The sequence below is a fragment of the Taudactylus pleione genome, unplaced genomic scaffold, assembly GCF_031769625.1.
Source record: "Taudactylus pleione unplaced genomic scaffold, aTauple2 ptg000244l, whole genome shotgun sequence".
NCBI lineage: Eukaryota > Metazoa > Chordata > Amphibia > Anura > Myobatrachidae > Taudactylus > Taudactylus pleione.
Genome location: NW_028284646.1, coordinates 13,962,845 through 13,980,068, shown reverse-complemented (window position 1 = coordinate 13,980,068; position 17,224 = coordinate 13,962,845). Strand labels below are relative to the sequence as shown.

Genomic DNA, 17,224 nt, shown 5'->3' with positions numbered 1-17,224 from the left:
GGACTAGTAGTGCAGGCTACAGCGCAGCAGTGAGAGAGTGGAGAGAGACTAGTAGTGCACTCTACAGGGCAGCAGTGAGAGAGTGGAGGGAGGGAGACTAGTAGTGCAGGCTACAGGGCAGCACTGAGAGAGTGGAGGGAGACTAGTAGTGCAGGCTACAGGGCAGCAGTGAGCGAGTGGAGGGAGGGGACTAGTAGTGCAGGCTACAGGGCAGCAGTGAGAGAGTGGAGGGAGGGAGACTAGTAGTGCAGGCTACAGAGCAGCAGTGAGAGAGTGGAGGGAAACTAGTAATGCAGGCTACAGGGCAGCAGTGAGAGAGCGGAGGGAGGGAGACTAGTAGTGCAGGCTACAGGGCAGCAGTGAGAGAGTGGAGGGAGGGAGACTAGTAGTGCAGGCTACAGGGCAGCAGTGAGCGAGTGGAGGGAGGGGACTAGTAGTGCAGGCTACAGGGCAGCAGTGAGAGAGTGGAGGGAGACTAGTAGTGCAGGCTACAGGGCAGCAGTGAGCGGAGGGAGGGAGACTATTAGTGCACTCTACAGGGCAGCAGTGAGCGGAGGGAGGGAGACTAGTAGTGCAGGCTACAGGGCAGAAGTGAGAGAGTGGAGGGAGAATAGTAGTGCAGGCTACAGGGCAGCAGTGAGAGAGCAGAGGGAGGGAGACTAGAAGTGCAGGCTACAGGGCAGCAGTGAGAGAGTGGAGGGAGGGAGACTAGTAGTGCAGGCTACAGGGCAGCAGTGAGAGAGCGGAGGGAGACTAGTAGTGTCGGCTACAGGGCAGCAGTGAGAGAGTGGAGGGAGACTAGTAGTGCAGGCTACAGGGCAGCAGTGAGCGGAGGGAGGGAGACTATTAGTGCACTCTACAGGGCAGCAGTGAGCGGAGGGAGGGAGACTAGTAGTGCACTCTACAGGGCAGCAGTGAGCGGAGGGAGGGAGACTAGTAGTGCAGGCTACAGGGCAGCAGTGAGAGAGCGGAGGGAAGGAGACTAGTAGTGCCGGCTACAGGGCAGCAGTGAGAGAGCGGAGGGAGACTAGTAGTGCCGGCTACAGGGTAGCAGTGAGAGAGTGGAGGGAGACTAGTAGTGCAGGCTACAGGGCAGCAGTGAGCGGAGGGAGGGAGACTATTAGTGCACTCTACAGGGCAGCAGTGAGCGGAGAGAGGGAGACTAGTAGTGCACTCTACAGGGCAGCAGTGAGCGGAGGGAGGGAGACTAGTAGTGCAGGCTACAGGGCAGCAGTGAGAGAGTGGAGGGAGACTAGTAGTGCAGGCTACAGGGCAGAAGTGAGAGAGCAGAGGGAGGGAGACTAGTAGTGCAGGCTACAGGGCAGCAGTGAGAGAGCGGAGTGAGGGAGACTACTAGTGCAGGCTATAGGGCAGCAGTGAGAGAGAGAATGGAGGTAGGAAGACTAGTAGTGCAGGCTACAGGGCAGCAGTGAGAGAGTGGAGGGAGGAAGACTAGTAGTGGCGGCTACAGGGCAGCACTGAGAGAGAGTGGAGGGAGAGAGACTAGTAGTGCAGACTGCAGGGCAGCAGTGAGAGAGCGGAGGGAGGCAGACTAGTAGTGCAGGCTACAGGGCAGCAGTAAGAGAGAGCAGAGGGAGGGAGACTAGTAGTGCAGGCTACAGGGCAGCAGTGAGAGAGTGGAGGGAGGAAGACTAGTAGTGGCGGCTACAGGGCAGCACTGAGAGAGAGTGGAGGGAGGGAGACTAGTAGTGCAGACTGCAGGGCAGCAGTGAGAGAGCGGAGGGAGGCAGACTAGTAGTGCAGGCTATAGGGCAGCAGTGAGAGAGTGGAGGGAGGAAGACTAGTAGTGCAGGCTACAGGGCAGCACTGAGAGAGAGTGGAGGGAGGGAGACTAGTAGTGCAGACTGCAGGGCAGCAGTGAGAGAGCGGAGGGAGGGAGACTAGTAGTGCAGGCTACAGGGCAGCAGTGAGAGAGTGGAGGGAGGAAGACTAGTAGTGGCGGCTACAGGGCAGCACTGAGAGAGAGTGGAGGGAGGGAGACTAGTAGTGCAGACTGCAGGGCAGCAGTGAGAGAGCGGAGGGAGGCAGACTAGTAGTGCAGGCTATAGGGCAGCAGTGAGAGAGTGGAGGGAGGAAGACTAGTAGTGCAGGCTACAGGGCAGCACTGAGAGAGAGTGGAGGGAGGGAGACTAGTAGTGCAGACTGCAGGGCAGCAGTGAGAGAGCGGAGGGAGGGAGACTAGTAGTGCAGGCTACAGGGCAGCAGTGAGAGAGTGGAGGGAGGAAGACTAGTAGTGGCGGCTACAGGGCAGCACTGAGAGAGAGTGGAGGGAGGGAGACTAGAAGTGCAGACTGCAGGGCAGCAGTGAGAGAGCGGAGGGAGGGAGACTAGTAGTGCAGGCTATAGGGAAGCAGTGAGAGAGCGGAGCGAGAGAGACTAGTAGTATCGGCTACAGGGCAGCAGTGAGAGAGCGGAGAGAGGGAGACTAGTAGTGCAGGCTACAGGGCAGCAGTGAGAGAGCGGAGTGAGGGAAACTAGTAGTGCAGGCTACAGGGCAGCAGTGAGAGAGCAGAGGGAGGGAGACTAGTAGTGTCGGCTACAGGGCAGCAGTGAGAGAGCGGAGGGAGGGAGACTAGTAGTATCGGCTACAGGGCAGCAGTGAGAGAGCGGAGAGAGGGAGACTAGTAGTGCAGGCTACAGGGCAGCAGTGAGAGAGCGGAGTGAGGGAAACTAGTAGTGCAGGCTACAGGGCAGCAGTGAGAGAGCAGAGGGAGGGAGACTAGTAGTGTCGGCTACAGGGCAGCAGTGAGAGAGCGGAGGGAGGGAGACTAGTAGTATCGGCTACAGGGCAGCAGTGAGAGAGCGGAGGGAGGGAGACTAGTAGTGCAGGCTACAGGGCAGCAGTGAGAGAGCGGAGGGAGGGAGGGAAACTAGTAGTGCAGGCTACAGGGCAGCAGTGAGAGAGAGCGGAGGGAGGGAGACTAGTAGTGCAGACTGCAGGGCAGCAGTGAGAGAGCGGAGTGAGGGAGACTAGTAGTGCAGGCTACAGGGCAGCAATGAGAGAGCAGAGGGAGGGAGACTAGTAGTGCAGGCTACAGGGCAGCAGTGAGAGAGTGGAGGGAGGTAGACTAGGGGGTAAATTTACTAAAGTGAGAGTTTTAGAAGAGATGTTGCCCATAGCAACCAATCAGATTCTACTTAACATTTAACTAGCACCTTCTAGAAGATAACAGCTAGAATCTGATTGGTTGCTGTGGGCAACATCTCTTCTAAAACTCACTTCTAAACTCTCACTTTAGTAATTGTACCCCTAGTACTGCATGCTACAGGCCAGCAGTGAGAGCAGAGTGAGGGAGAATAGTAGTGCAGGGCAAGCTACTTGTCATCAGTGAGAGAGCGGAGGAAGACTAGGGAGTATATTTACTAAGTGCATATTTTTAGAATTGGAGGGGTTGCTTATAGCAACCAAAGTCTAGCTATCTTCTAGAAAGTGCTAGATAAATAAGTAGAATCTGATTGGTTGCTATTGGCAACAGCTCCACTTCTATAAACCCGCACTTTATAAATTATAACCTTAGTAGCGCAGGCTACAGGGCATCAGTAGGAGTGCAGAGGGAGGGAGAGTTTTTAGAAGTGATGTTTCCCATAGCAACCTATCAGATTGTACTTAACATTTAACTAGCACCTTCTAGAATAGCTAAAATCTGATTGGTTGCTATGGGCAACATCACTTCTAAAACTCAGTTCTAAATATTCTCACTGTGTAAACAGATGTTGCCAACTACTAGCCCTCCACAGACACACTCACTAGTAGTAATAACATGCCCCCGATTGCGATTATATTAACAAAATGACACTAGAATGAGTCAACACACACACACACACATAGCCAGCTGTGAGTGTGCCCCCTCTCTCTCCGCCCTGGCTGTGTGTGCAGTCACTGTGACTGTCACTACCCTACTACTAGTGAGTGACTAATACAGTTGTAGTTGGAGCCGCGGCCGACGTCAGCAGTGTAGTTAGCGGACTACATTTCCCTTCATCCTCAGCGTTTCCGGGGCGCGTGCTCCCCCTCCCCTGGCCCGTACGCGTGCGCTGAGCCGGCCGGCCAACATGGCGACCTTCGTGGAGATCCTGAGAAGCGAGTTCCCCCAGCTGGACGCCGAGCTCTTCCAATACGTGACCGGTGAGAAGGGTGGAAGAGACCAATGGGTTCCCTGTGGGAGAGAGGAGATGTGACGGCATGTCACAGGCTTCTCTGTACTCGGCCACTTGTTACAGATTCTATACGTGTATAAATGGGATGGTTATCAGTGCGCCTCTCTGACTAGCTTATCTTACAGTAGTGCTCTAGCCTCTGTATAGTGCTTGTCTATGTAACGTTAGGGTAGGTTCTTGGGATAAAGCTCCTGTATGATCTATGTGCTGCCCTTATTTTTAGGATGGTTCCACTAAAGGGTTAATTGTGCTTTAAGGTTTAGTTGTCCTCTAATTGGTTTTAGCTAATGTAGATGACATACTGTGGCACATTAAGATAAGTACATTAGAATAGATATCTGCTAAATTATTTAATGTGACCAGTGTATATACACCCCTGTGTGGTAACTGCTGCTGTACATGAGAACTCTTACAATGGCATGGGAATAAATAGCTTATCTCACCCATATCTTGTTTTTAGAAGAAAGCCGCTAGTATATTAAAAAAAAAAGTTTTTTTTTAAATGAGGACTGGATATTAAACCTTACCATACTTTGTCCTCATTATCACAAGTTTGAATAATACAACATTCTTGCTTCAACTAGATGTTCTTGACAGTGGACGCTCAGACTTTGAATCAGAGAATGACTTGTTTGACGCAGTGGGGGAATTGCTACAGGATGTGTCAGGTGACACCAAAGATGATGAGGACATTAAAGACATCTGTCTGAGGATGTACAGAACAATGCGTATGTGAGTATTCGCTGCCAGCAACTGAGGACTTGTATACACAATGGCATTACTTCTAAATGTTCCACAGTAGTACAGGTTCATTAGTGAAACGGAATCAGTCCCATTTAGAAGTGCTTAAGGTTTGGCACAATAGGCGTCTGTCAGCGGATGTTAGGAGTGCCAATATAGATAGTGAGACTTGCCAACAGTTCTAACACCCGAGCGCTGCCTGCACCATACAGGGAAAGTGAGAGCATTGTGGAATTTGCACATGACTTAACAGGCCGATTTCATTACACTTGAAGTGCCATCAGAACGGCTTCACTACATGTGTCTCTCTGTGCATTGTTTGCAGCCCATGGAGGTGCCAGCAGAAATGATCGTACAAGATCCTTGCCTGTAACTGAATCGGCTCTATACATGTGACTTGTTGCAGGCTCCTATTTATTATTGTGTGTACTCCTGACACAGTATTGATTTATTTATTTTTTTGCCAGTTTAAGTATTTTAAAATGTAACATTGATTTCAATTTTGCTAAGGGAGAATCACCAGGTCCCTTCACAAACACAGGTGCTTCTTGAGGCTCCTATCCAGCTCTCCCAAATTACTGACTACGGTAAGACTGTTTGCATGCCTTAGAGCATCATGCTATTTTATATCACACACCACACCTGTCTGTTTTTTTGTCTATAACAAATGTTCTTGTTTTGAGTTAATGGGGTAGATTTGTGCAAAATAAAATTACAAGAGCAAATGGCAAGTGTATATAATGTCTACACTGATGGGCTTCCGTGTTCTATCGCTATATGTTTCTTCATCTTACTTTGATGAACAGTATGTTAAAGCACACAATATTGACTACTATGAGTGAAGATTCAAATGTATTACTTCATGTTGTAAAGTATATTATTAGTGGAGCTGTACCTGTTACTAGCTGGTTTGAACACTTATCTGTGTGAGATTTGGTCATTCTGTCTGTCTTGTTTCTTAGATGTTGACCCTCAGATCTTGAATGTGTTGCTGATGAAAAAGGATCAGTCTTCGGTGAGATTCTCTTGTGTTTTGCATGAAAAGTGTAGTCATTTCTAAGGGATATTTTAGGAAAGCATTTTTGTAATATTTCTGATCTTCAAATTCTTAATTGTAGGGAAGTTTAACATAAGTTAATTAAAAATGACTTGTTCTATGTAACTCAGTAGACAAAGGTACATTGGAGAATTTTTTTTAATTAGGACCTGTACTATTTGGGCTGGGAATGTTGTTTTTTTTTTTTTTTTTTCTCATTACTTCCTATTAATTATCTGTAAACATACTAGGGGGCTAATTCACAGTTGTACACTAGTACTAAACTAAATCTGAATCTTCGCCTGAAGAGATTTACGCATCTATGGGTCCTGCACCGCCCATCTCTATACACATGTTCAACTAGCTGTCATTATCAGTGAGCATTTGCCCAGCCCCATACCTGGTGCAAGAGGTCCACCTGAAAACAGACTGATCTCTGTGTACCCCCAACACAGCATGGCCCAATTCTGACTACATACCCTGACATTGCTCTGTTAGGCCCATTTAAACGCAAGTAAAGTTGTGACTGAGATGGATATGACTCTCAAATGCCCGTAGGCTCTGCTACAGAGCATGCACAGTGCTAAAAATCACAAATCATCTGAAAAACACACTAGCATGCAGCTCTGTATCAGCCCTATGAGTGCGTTCTATATACAACCATTCTTTAGATCTGTGTGAAGCAGTTTTCAATTGCACTTATTATAAATTCTCCACTTCTGCAATGAAATATCTATTTTCTGGAGGGGGGAAAATGAAGCATTGAGAACAAATGCCAGGTTCTTTTCCTCTGTTTTGCTCAGACCGTTGATGTAAAGAAGTTGGAAAAGGCTGAAGCCAAACTGAAATCAAAACAAGAAAAGCGATCTGAACGGGACTCTCAGAAAGTCGGTGGGAATGTGTAAGTGTGCAGGATCCAGCAGTTTTGTTGTAACTCTGGGTAATTCTTTAGTTTTCAGGGTTCCTTTTCTCTAATACAAATTAACTCTAGTTATACTTTACAGAGTAATGGAAGAGGCCTCAGCCAGTCAGGCTGCTAGTAAGAAGGAGAATCGAATAGAATCCAGTGGCAAGAACAAGTCATATGACATCCGAATTGAGAACTTTGATGTGTCTTTTGGAGAGAGGTGAGTACTAGACACAAATGGCCTGAGTAAGTATCCTGGTCATAAGTTGAATATATAATATATAAAATATATAATTTCTAATTCCTTAGTTTTGTTTTATGCACTTGTATGCTTAGTACTAATTTCTCTCAATGACAACACTGGCTTGGAAATGTTTCTAATATCCCTTTCCGACATACCGGGAATTTGGCCTGCCTCAGCCAAATTCCCGGTTTGCCGTGTATGTCTGAAAGGTACCTACCCGGGAACGACCCTTCAATCGACCAGGGAATTTCCCGGACTTAAGTCCCTGGAAATTACCCTGCTTATGTCTGAATGGTGCTACCCGGGAATTTACTATTCCCGAGCTGCACCAAGCAGCTTTTATATTGAGTTGACAGAGCAGAGCGTCCTGCAGGACGCTCAGTGCTGCTTCTTTGAGTTGGCAGCGTGGACGTTCAGCGCTGCTGTTTTCAGTTGGCAGAGCAGATTGACCTATAGGACGCTCAGCGCTGCCGTTCACCACCCCCCGCGCCGGTGGCTGTGTCACTGTAGATCGCAACACAGAGGACCCCAGCCAGACGCCGGGGACACCCGTCAGCGCTGGAGACCGCTGACAGGGCTCTGCCACATCGGGCCCCTGCTCGACCACCAGGGCAGTACATTAACGGAAGGGGGGGGGGGAAATAGGGGTTAAAACAAATAATTTATTAATAAAATAAAAAAAATGTCTGGATTTGAATTGGCTGCCTGCTGCATTTTGATGACCTCATCAGCGGCAGCCGGATAGGGGATGGGCTAGGAAGGGCAGAGGAGAGGCAGGTAATCTATAAAACCCTGCTCTTGTCTGAAAGGGGTCTACCTGGGAGTTGGTATGATTTATTTGTTACTTTCTGTCATTTATGCATTAAATGTAAACCTTCATAAACTGCTTCTAAATGAACAACTAGTTTTATGGTTGCCCCATGATAATACAAATCGCTGTGTCATCTTGTTGTATACATAAGGTTTAAATATAATATGTTAGATAGCAAAAAGCTTTTATTATAGTTTATAAATGAACAATACATTTTCATAGTCATACAATGAGATGTGATCATAGATAATTCCTTACCAACCTTTTATTACAGGGTCCTGTTAACAGGTGCTGAGTTGCATTTAGCATCAGGTCGGCGATATGGTTTAGTGGGGAGAAACGGTCTGGGTAAGACGACATTATTGAAGATGCTTGCAAGTCGTAGCCTACGTGTTCCCTCGCACCTCAGCATTCTACACGTGGAGCAAGAAGTGGCTGGAGATGAAACACAAGCTCTACAAAGTGTCTTGGAGTGTGATACTTTACGTGAGAGCCTACTGCAAGAGGAGAAAGCACTTAATGCACGGATCAGTGCGGGAAAGTAAGGCAATGTGAATGGGTAAAACTGCTGCTTTAGACAAGTGAAGCCCATTAAATTTGTTTCATATTTATTATACCTTAGCTCCTGTGGAGTAATTGTTTATTTGTTTGCTATGGCTAACAGACACTGCTAGGCAGATTTGGCACTATCTGACCCATTTTTCCTGTTTGAAACACAATTTGTCTTACCTTTTCTACAGGTATTCTCAGAACATTAAAGGTTCGATTTAATTGCAGGCGATGCCCGCGATGTACTGTTGCAACAGCGGGAATCCACCAGCAATGGCACATCAAATCACACTGATGTTCCCAGCCCCATAGGGCTGCATACAAATATCTGCAATCTAGGGGCTACTGTAAGTGCATGCAGTATATGTGCACACTTACTCTCGGGCCCAGCATCGCCCATAGTTAAATTTACCTCAAACTGATTGAACCATGTTTTCAGACAACTTTGTAGTGATGTTGCAGATAAGCTATATAAATGTGTTGTTTCCCCCCCCCCATTCCATTACAGCTGTTAAAATGTAAAGGTATCGTGTTTTCACTTCATACAGTAAGACAGCTGAAGTTTTCTCTATATCTTTAGTGCCGTGTATAATTAATGGGATATTATAAAGATCACAAAGTTGAGTGCAGCCATTTGATATACTGTAATGTCACCTGCCATGCCTCTGTGTGTGAACTTACAATTCCACACTATGTATTTCTGAATAGCAAGTCTGCCAAGCTGTTAGTCTCTGTATATACTGTTTTAGAGAATTGACTCCCTCTTAACACGAAAACATGTAGTGGGGGAGAACAGTGTAGGAAATGCTCAGTAGTGATTGGTGGACTATTCACAGTAATGTCATAGCAAGTCTAACTGCTCTAATTGTCATGTGAGCTTTACCTGCTCCCTTTTGGTCCCTGTCTAATCAACTTCAGATGCGGCTTTGTGTGTTTTAAAGAAGGTGGAAATACAACAATTCAGAAAAATATTTTTTATATGCGGCTTTCTAAAATCAATGTAGGACAACAATTCATTTTACGTTCATGCTCCATATATCTCAATTTCAGTTTTTGGTTACTTTAAACATAAAAAGTCTCTTTGATGTGCTCCTACATAGTGCATAACCATCATTTCCATACAGCCTAGTTGATTATCTGTTAGTTTGCAGCTCCTGTAATAGTCAATATTATAACTAAGGTGCATTTCAAAGAACTGTAATGCAGAATAAAAGGCTCCACCTGTAGACCTGAAACCTAGCAACCAGGGTATTTGAGACAATGGGGCTGATTCTGAGTTGGGAGCAAGTAACTTTGTACCTTGGTAAAACCACGTTGCACTGCAGGTGGGGAAACTTACAATGTGCAGGGAGATTTCGGGCTATATTTACTAAAGTGAGTTTTTAGAAATGGAGCTGTTGCCCATAGCAGCCAATCAGATTCTACTTAACGTTGCTATGGGCAGCATCTCCACTTCTAAAAACTCACACTTTAGTAAATTTACCCCTTAGATTTGGAAGGGACGTAATGAAACTCAAATCTAATTAAAGCTTTCCAGCATTTGCTGGCTACATGCAATAGCAGCCAGTGTTTAAAAATAATAAATATGTTTGTACCCTTTGCATTGCAGCATGGTTTGTCCAGGGTGAACAGATACGTTTTTTTTTTTTGCTTTGCTCCCAACTTGAGATCAGCCTCAATATTTGTAGACTCTGAGAATGTTGTAGCAGGGAAGTGGTGCTATCAATTTATGTACGTGGCATAGGGATCGATTCAATTCAATGCAAATTGAATAGCGCCGGGAGGAGCTCCAGAAGCAATTCATTCAGCGTGCAGCTAATCCCGAGAAATTCAACAAAACTACAGGCGCCGCGGAAACAGCATCGCGCCAGGCAGTATAGTCGGAGAATGCAAACAGCATGTTTAAGGCTCGAGAACCGTCATTCTCCGCCAAAACAGCGCGCTGAATTTATTGGCTCTGGCAGCTTCTTCACTGCGCTATTCAATTCGCGCAGAACTGAATCGAGCTCATAGTCAGAATGCTCCATATTCGGGCATTTCTAAATGTGGTGATGTTATACGGACCATGCAGGCTCCTAAACCATGTTCAGAGAACGATTGATAAAGGTGGAACAATGGTTGTGAAACTGCCAGCCTGAGGGCTAACCAAAGATTTCTTTAGTGAAATATAATATTAAATACATGTTTATTCTGCATCTGTTACTTTTTACTGCATGCACATTTTAATCTTTTTCATGTGTGTCCCAGAGGTGACGGTTCAGAGACTGCCCGCCTGTCAGAGATCTACAGCAAACTAGATGAAATTGAAGCAGACAAAGCCCCTGCCAGGTACAGACTACTATTCCTCATGATTGTTTCCCAGGTATCTCTGCATAGTAAGTAATCTTATTTCATGTCTCTTCTCTCCACTCAGAGCCTCTGTGATCCTTGCTGGGTTGGGATTCAAACACTTTATGCAACAGCAACTGACCAAGTAAGTGGATGATGGTGAGCACTTACTGTCGGGCTGTAGTGTTAGTAACCACTTACCTGGATAATATTTATTCCAAAAGCTGCTTAGAAATTGTTGTAGGGGGAGGTTATGATTGAATTAGGTCAAGAACATCTATTTAAAACGTATCCAACATGATTTTATTAAGAATAAATAAAAAGTGATATACTGTGCATGAACTTGAACTGTATACACTTTTAAAGTATCCATCCCTAATTGGTGGACCGAGATATCACAAAAATCGATAATTGGAGGTAATGGCGACCATCTGGCGGGTAGAGGCGATGCTATGTTTATATGTCCCCAGCGTCTCCTCCTCTCTGCAGCTACTGGGTATACACTAGGAGGGCAGCTTGATTTACACTTACCTGGTGGCTGCTCCTCTCTGCAGCTACTGGGTATACACTAGGAGGGCTGCTTGATTTACACTTACCCGGTGGCTGCTCTTCTCTGCAGCTACTGGGTTTACACTAGGAGGGCTGCTTGATTTACACTTACCCGGTGGCTTCTCTTCTCTGCAGCCGCCAGAGTGGGAGGTGCCGCCGGGCTGCCCAATCAGCGATGGGCTGCATGACACACACTGGGAGAAGGATACAAGGGTGCAATGGGCCGCGAGGTCCCTCTGAGCTTGGCGGCTGCTAGAAGATTAGCTTCCGACAACCGCTCAGTGGGCGTTTCTGACTGGTCGCATCAGATGCAATCATGTCAGGGAAAGCCAAGCCTGGTGTGCTTGCATCTGATGTGACCACGCCAGGCAAGTGCTTAATGGGGTTTTTAATGAAGCTTTATGTAATGTGGAAGAAGACAATCATATCTTGTAAGATTTGATCTGTGATGTATTGTGTAAGACTTGATTTTTATCTGTTTTCAGGGAGTTCTCTGGTGGATGGCGCATGAGGTTGGCTTTGGCTCGGGCACTATTTGCCAGGTGAGTAGTACATTTGTATGCTGATGTATTTCTTTAGTTATAGCAAACCAATGAAAGAAGAGTCTAAGTAATGGACATGGTTTACTATTAGAAAAATTATAATTGTTCCGAAGTAACTTGATCTCAATCTTTTTGTCAGGCCTGACCTGCTTTTGTTGGATGGTAAGTGCCCTGATTATTTTGTTCCCTTACTCACCTCTTTGGTCATCATCTTTCCCTTCCTTTGACATTGTACTCAATTTTCACAGAACCTACAAACATGTTGGATGTACGAGCCATTCTGTGGTTGGAGGACTACTTGCAGGTCTGTATGCTTTTTTTTTTCTTTGGCCACTTGATTTTAGGGGGAAATGTAATGGCTTGCTAGATTCCAGTGAGTATACAGATGTGTCCATATACATCTATCCTCTGTGCCCTACAAGTCGCGTTACACATAATGTGTATATGCACCATCTGACTAGGTAGCGCAGAGCGTCTTTTCGTGCAACTTTTTCCTGCAAAATACTACATTGTTGTCACTGCTGTGACTCTGTAACGTAGCATTTTGCATGCAGATACACTCGCACTTAGAACATAGCATGCTGCATATCATTATAAACACCTTAAAATATCTGACGCTGCACCTCCTAGATTAGTGTGTATAAACTATTCTGACTGAGGCTTAAAAAACAGAAGTGGGAAATATATCTACCCACTTAATATATAGGCACGATAAACAAAGAGAAGATATTTAAAAAGCGCTGTCAGATGTCTGAATTTAATTGTAAAAAATTGTAAAATGGTATTACATAACAATTACATGAACATATAATTCAATAAAAAACATATACTTAAAAGATCTCAATAATTTATATATAGGTCTATAGCGATTGGTAAAGAAAAGACCTTTTTACAATTAATATTATACTTCCAGATGTTTGTGTCTAAACAAATGGTAACAGTTGATAATTTGTATCCATTTTTGTAACCAAAATGTGTCCACAGTGTTTCTTTATTTTTCTAAAAGACGCACATTTAATTTCTCAGACACTTCACATAGAGGGATGCATAAAAAGTTAGGATAAGTGCTGAAAATCTCCAATTAATAGTGCAATTGTCATTATATGAGACATGGGAGATGACAAGTACTGAATTCTTGTATATATGGTCTCTTGTATCCAAATGGCAAGGTAATTGTTTTCACAAATGATATATCCAAATTTGCAAGGAATAATGCCTAATAAGTGCAGCATTGTATGAGAGACGGGACATTTATGAACTGGCAGATTGTATCAGTGCTGGGCTATTCCTTGCAAATTTGGATATATCCTTTGTGAAAACAATTACCTTGATATTTGGATACAAGAGACTATATATAAGACATCAGTACTTGTGAACGAGAGTCTGCACTGTCAATTGGAGATTTTCAGCACTTATCCTAACTATTTATCCATCCTTCTATATGAAGTGTCCGGGGAAATTAAATGTGTTTTTTTTTTTTTTTTTTTTTTTTTTTTTAAACAAAGAAACGCTGTGGACACATTTTGGTTACAAAAGTGGATACAGATTATCAACTGTGTTACCATTTGTTTAGACACAAACATCTGGAAGTATAATATTGTAAAACGGTATTTTCTTTACCAATCTCTATAGGCATATATATAAATTTTGATTGAGATCTTTTAAGTATAAATGTTTTTTATTGAATTATATGTTGGTGTAATTGTTATGTAATACTATTTTTTTACAATTCAATTGAGACATCTGACAGCGCTTTTGAAATATCTTTTCTTTGTTTATCTTGCTGCATATCATTCTTTTTTTCATCCATCTGGGGGATACCATTAATTCTGGGTTATGCATTTCAGAGTCGGGCACTAACTAATTAAGACTGGCTCCCCCCCCCTATATTACCCCTCCCTTTCCACTAGAACCTCAGTCTTGTTTTTATCGCCTAGGAGTAAGGCACTAGCTAGGTCCTAGCTTTTAGTTAGATTTAATTACTTTATTTTTCTGTTTGGGTTCTTAGTTCCTGGCAACAGACGACAAGCATTAGCAGAGTGGGAGTTAGATAGAATAGAGGTTTGTGTGAACCCTGTATCCCACTCTTAAGACTGCCCCTGGGAGAGTCGCCAAACTGCACAGCCCATGGGTCTCTCTCCATACCAGGGGGCCTCTGGCAAAAAGGTTTATGTAAAAGACCTTGTTGCTGTATTTTCTGCTTCCCGGCACACCGCTTTCAACCATTGCTAGATAAACCCGACTTGTCCTCCTAGGGGACCGCCATCTGAGATTACAGAGTGGAAAATGCTGTCGGCTTTTATGGGAGAGGGAGGCTTGTTGAAGGGAGGCTCAGTTTGCAGCACCACTGTATGTGCAGACGCGCCATCTGTGACGTCTGTATGAGCCGTGGTAACATCAGAGCTCTGTGGTTCTCAGCTAGGTAAATGCCTAGGATGATGTCAGGCATTCTGAATGAAGCAGGACGGTGGGCCCGGCCACACCCCCTCCAGGTATTTGAGTGACAGCAGGCTCACGGGGCTTTAGAGCCACGCCCAAACATTATTTGGCCGGTGTTGAGCACTGCTGGAGTTCTGCTTGGCTGAGACTCACTGCAAACTACATAGGGATGGCTGTCTATTATCAGATAAGCGGTTAAACTGAGATTATTACTTTTGGGTATTGACCTGGTGATATATGTTGGTTTTATAACATTATCTATAAAATCTAGGCAGTAACATACATGGGTTGTACTAAAGATTCTTTGTTTGCCTTTGATTTTTGTTTTTTTTGCAAGTGAATGTGAACTTCAAGAAGTCCATTTTTTTGCATTAAAACAGATTTGTGATTTAGAGTCTTATTAGCCTCTTCAATTTTGCTGTCCTTTCAGAAGTAGTAGTGGTTGTTCTATTCAAAAAGTGCTACACTTTTTTTTTCAGTGGAATTTAGGTAGCTATCTGTATTGGTTAGACTTGTCTTTCTCCTTTAGTATGGAGCCAGACAAGGGTTCCAAAAAACAGGGATCAGTCACTTTTTTTATACTTTTGTGATAAAAAATTTGTAAAAGGTACGGACCCAGGGTCGCTCTGTGCTGGTTCTTCACGGGGATTCATTACCAGGATGTTTGGCTGCACAGTCCGTGATGCCTGATTGGGCCAGGTCTCCGGCTGAGGCCATAGGTGAATTATGTCACTCTCAGACAAATTATTTGTTACCCTGTGCTCAAGCTCCTACTTTGGGCCGTATTCAATTGCAGGCTATAAAAAGCCTTTCTCGGCGAAAAGTTTTCGCTGATGCCGTCATTTCGTCTGTCAGAAACTTTCCGCCCAATTCAATTGCAATGACTTTTCGCCTAAGCGGAAAGTCATTGCATTCAGATAGGCGAAAAAGATTCGCCTGTGAGTGGAGGCGGAATAAAGTGCAGTTTTGAGGTTCTAAGTTGCGGGAACCCCCGTGCAGTGTTAGGACAGTCCCCCAAAGGTAAACTGCGTCCAAAAAAACTTTAGAACACCCCAAAAAAGTACTTTCGTTCTGGGGGCGAAAAAGTGCAAAGTTGGGGGACAAACTTCAAAACTAGCGAAATAGATTCCAGGGGCGTCCCCAAGTATGCCCCAGGTGTTTTTAACTTTGCAGGTGTTTGCGGCAGGTGGATTTTTTATAAAAATTAACTTTTTTGCAACTTTTAAATATGCTTGCCCCCATTTCCAGGTACCCCAAATTTGCTGGGTTTAGTTATTTTGTCGAAAAAAAATAATGCTAAATGCTATTCTTCACCCCTTATGCAAATACGCTAATTAGCACCTAATGAGACCATTTAAGTGCCCCAAATACCTTCAGCAGGGCTATTCGGGGGTATCCATACTGTTCCCCCCCCCATGTCAATGCATGTTTTGGGGAGTGTCAGGCTGATTTCCCCAAAACTGACAGCACTTTTCGCCTGTTTGAGTTTCGCCGGGTCCCGTTTTCATGTCCCTTGGAATTGAATAGGGAGAAAAGCGACCGTGCGCGCTACTTTTTTGGACCCAAAACCAGCGATGTAGGCGGAAAGTGCACCAGGTGAAAAGTCCGGGACTTTTCGCCGGCAATTGAATATGCCCTTTTGTCTGATCCCATGGTAGAGCCCAGATATCAGACTCTCACTCAGATGGCAACGTCCCTAAATGAAATGGTAACTTCAGCAGGGGCCACAGCTACTAAGACTTTCAGGTCATTCCTCAGTGGATTTTCCTGGAGAAGAGGCTTCAGCTACCTCTTCGCAGGGAAGAAGGGGAATTGGATTATGACTGGGGACGCCTCAACCTGGGAGGGTGATTCCTATTCTGATTCAGGAGTTTCTATATTGATAGATGCGGTCAGGGAGACTTTGTATCTACAGGAAACAGCTATTCCAGTTACTAGTTCAGTTTCTTTAAATGTAAGAAGAAACATGTATCTGTTTTCCCAGAATTTTCACATTTTGAGGAAATATTAAGATGCCTGGTTAAAAACCTGATTCCAAATTTCACATTCTGAAAAATGTAAGTATCTTTATCCTTTTTCAGAAGAGGATACCAAGCTTAGGGAATTCCACCCATGGTGGATGCTCCTATTGCACAGTCTGTAACTCCTAAAGATTCTATGGATAGAAAGAATGAGGCTGTACTTAAATCTATATTCACTTTATCAGGAGTCTCACTGCGCCCTGTTCTGGCCAGCGCCTGGGTGATAAAGGCTATTTATTCCTGGATGAACCAGATGATTGCTGGGTTTCAATCGGGGGATTTGTCAGAAGCTAATTCTTTAGCTGATAAGATTTCGGAAGCTCTGACCTATATAGGTGATGCCTTAATAGATACTATTCATGTGCAGTCTCATATTTCAGCTTTGGCCAGAATTGACTAAAATTAATGATCCAGATGGAAAAAGTCCTCATCTTCCCGTAAAAAAACCTAAATCTCCTAGGTTTTGTTTCTTTCGGACCCAAGGCAGGGAAAGCTTTCAGGCTTTCCGGGGTATACCTAGGGGTCCCTGTAGAGGCGCCTTCAGGGGACGTGCTGTCCCCGGCACCCGTCGCCCTGCTGTTTAAGTCAGCAGGTCAATCCACATGACTGTCACGTGACTGGAACCCGTCCTCTAGTGAGAGGTCACTTGCTCATATTCTGGGAAACTTGGGTTCAAATCAACCTGGATTTTTGGATAAGTCAACTAGTAACCCGTGGTTACATTTAGATTTGGAGGGTCCTGTTCCGGAAAAGATTATTTTCTACTCCTCTCCCTGTGGATGATTGCAGAAAGGCGGCTCTCATACAGGCAATTTCTGTGCTTTCCGATTCCGGAGTAATTATTCTGGTTCCGGTGTTACAGCAAGGCCTGGGGTTCT

General features: G+C 44.7%; 1 protein-coding gene across 1 annotated transcript in view; it reads left to right on the top strand.

The window, feature by feature from the left end:
• The first annotated feature begins 3,974 nt into the window (after window positions 1-3,974).
• The window catches only part of ABCF3 (ATP binding cassette subfamily F member 3), a 35,461-nt gene continuing 22,211 nt past the window's right edge, over window positions 3,975-17,224 (top strand). The window contains exons 1-12 of the mRNA XM_088479724.1: window positions 3,975-4,147; window positions 4,764-4,911; window positions 5,431-5,507; window positions 5,883-5,935; window positions 6,760-6,857; window positions 6,961-7,083; window positions 8,193-8,459; window positions 10,715-10,795; window positions 10,881-10,940; window positions 11,830-11,886; window positions 12,026-12,048; window positions 12,135-12,190. Of these exons, the coding sequence (XP_088335850.1) occupies window positions 4,075-4,147; window positions 4,764-4,911; window positions 5,431-5,507; window positions 5,883-5,935; window positions 6,760-6,857; window positions 6,961-7,083; window positions 8,193-8,459; window positions 10,715-10,795; window positions 10,881-10,940; window positions 11,830-11,886; window positions 12,026-12,048; window positions 12,135-12,190 (1,116 nt within the window). The 5' untranslated portion in view covers window positions 3,975-4,074. The remainder of the gene's footprint in view (window positions 4,148-4,763; window positions 4,912-5,430; window positions 5,508-5,882; window positions 5,936-6,759; window positions 6,858-6,960; window positions 7,084-8,192; window positions 8,460-10,714; window positions 10,796-10,880; window positions 10,941-11,829; window positions 11,887-12,025; window positions 12,049-12,134; window positions 12,191-17,224) is intronic.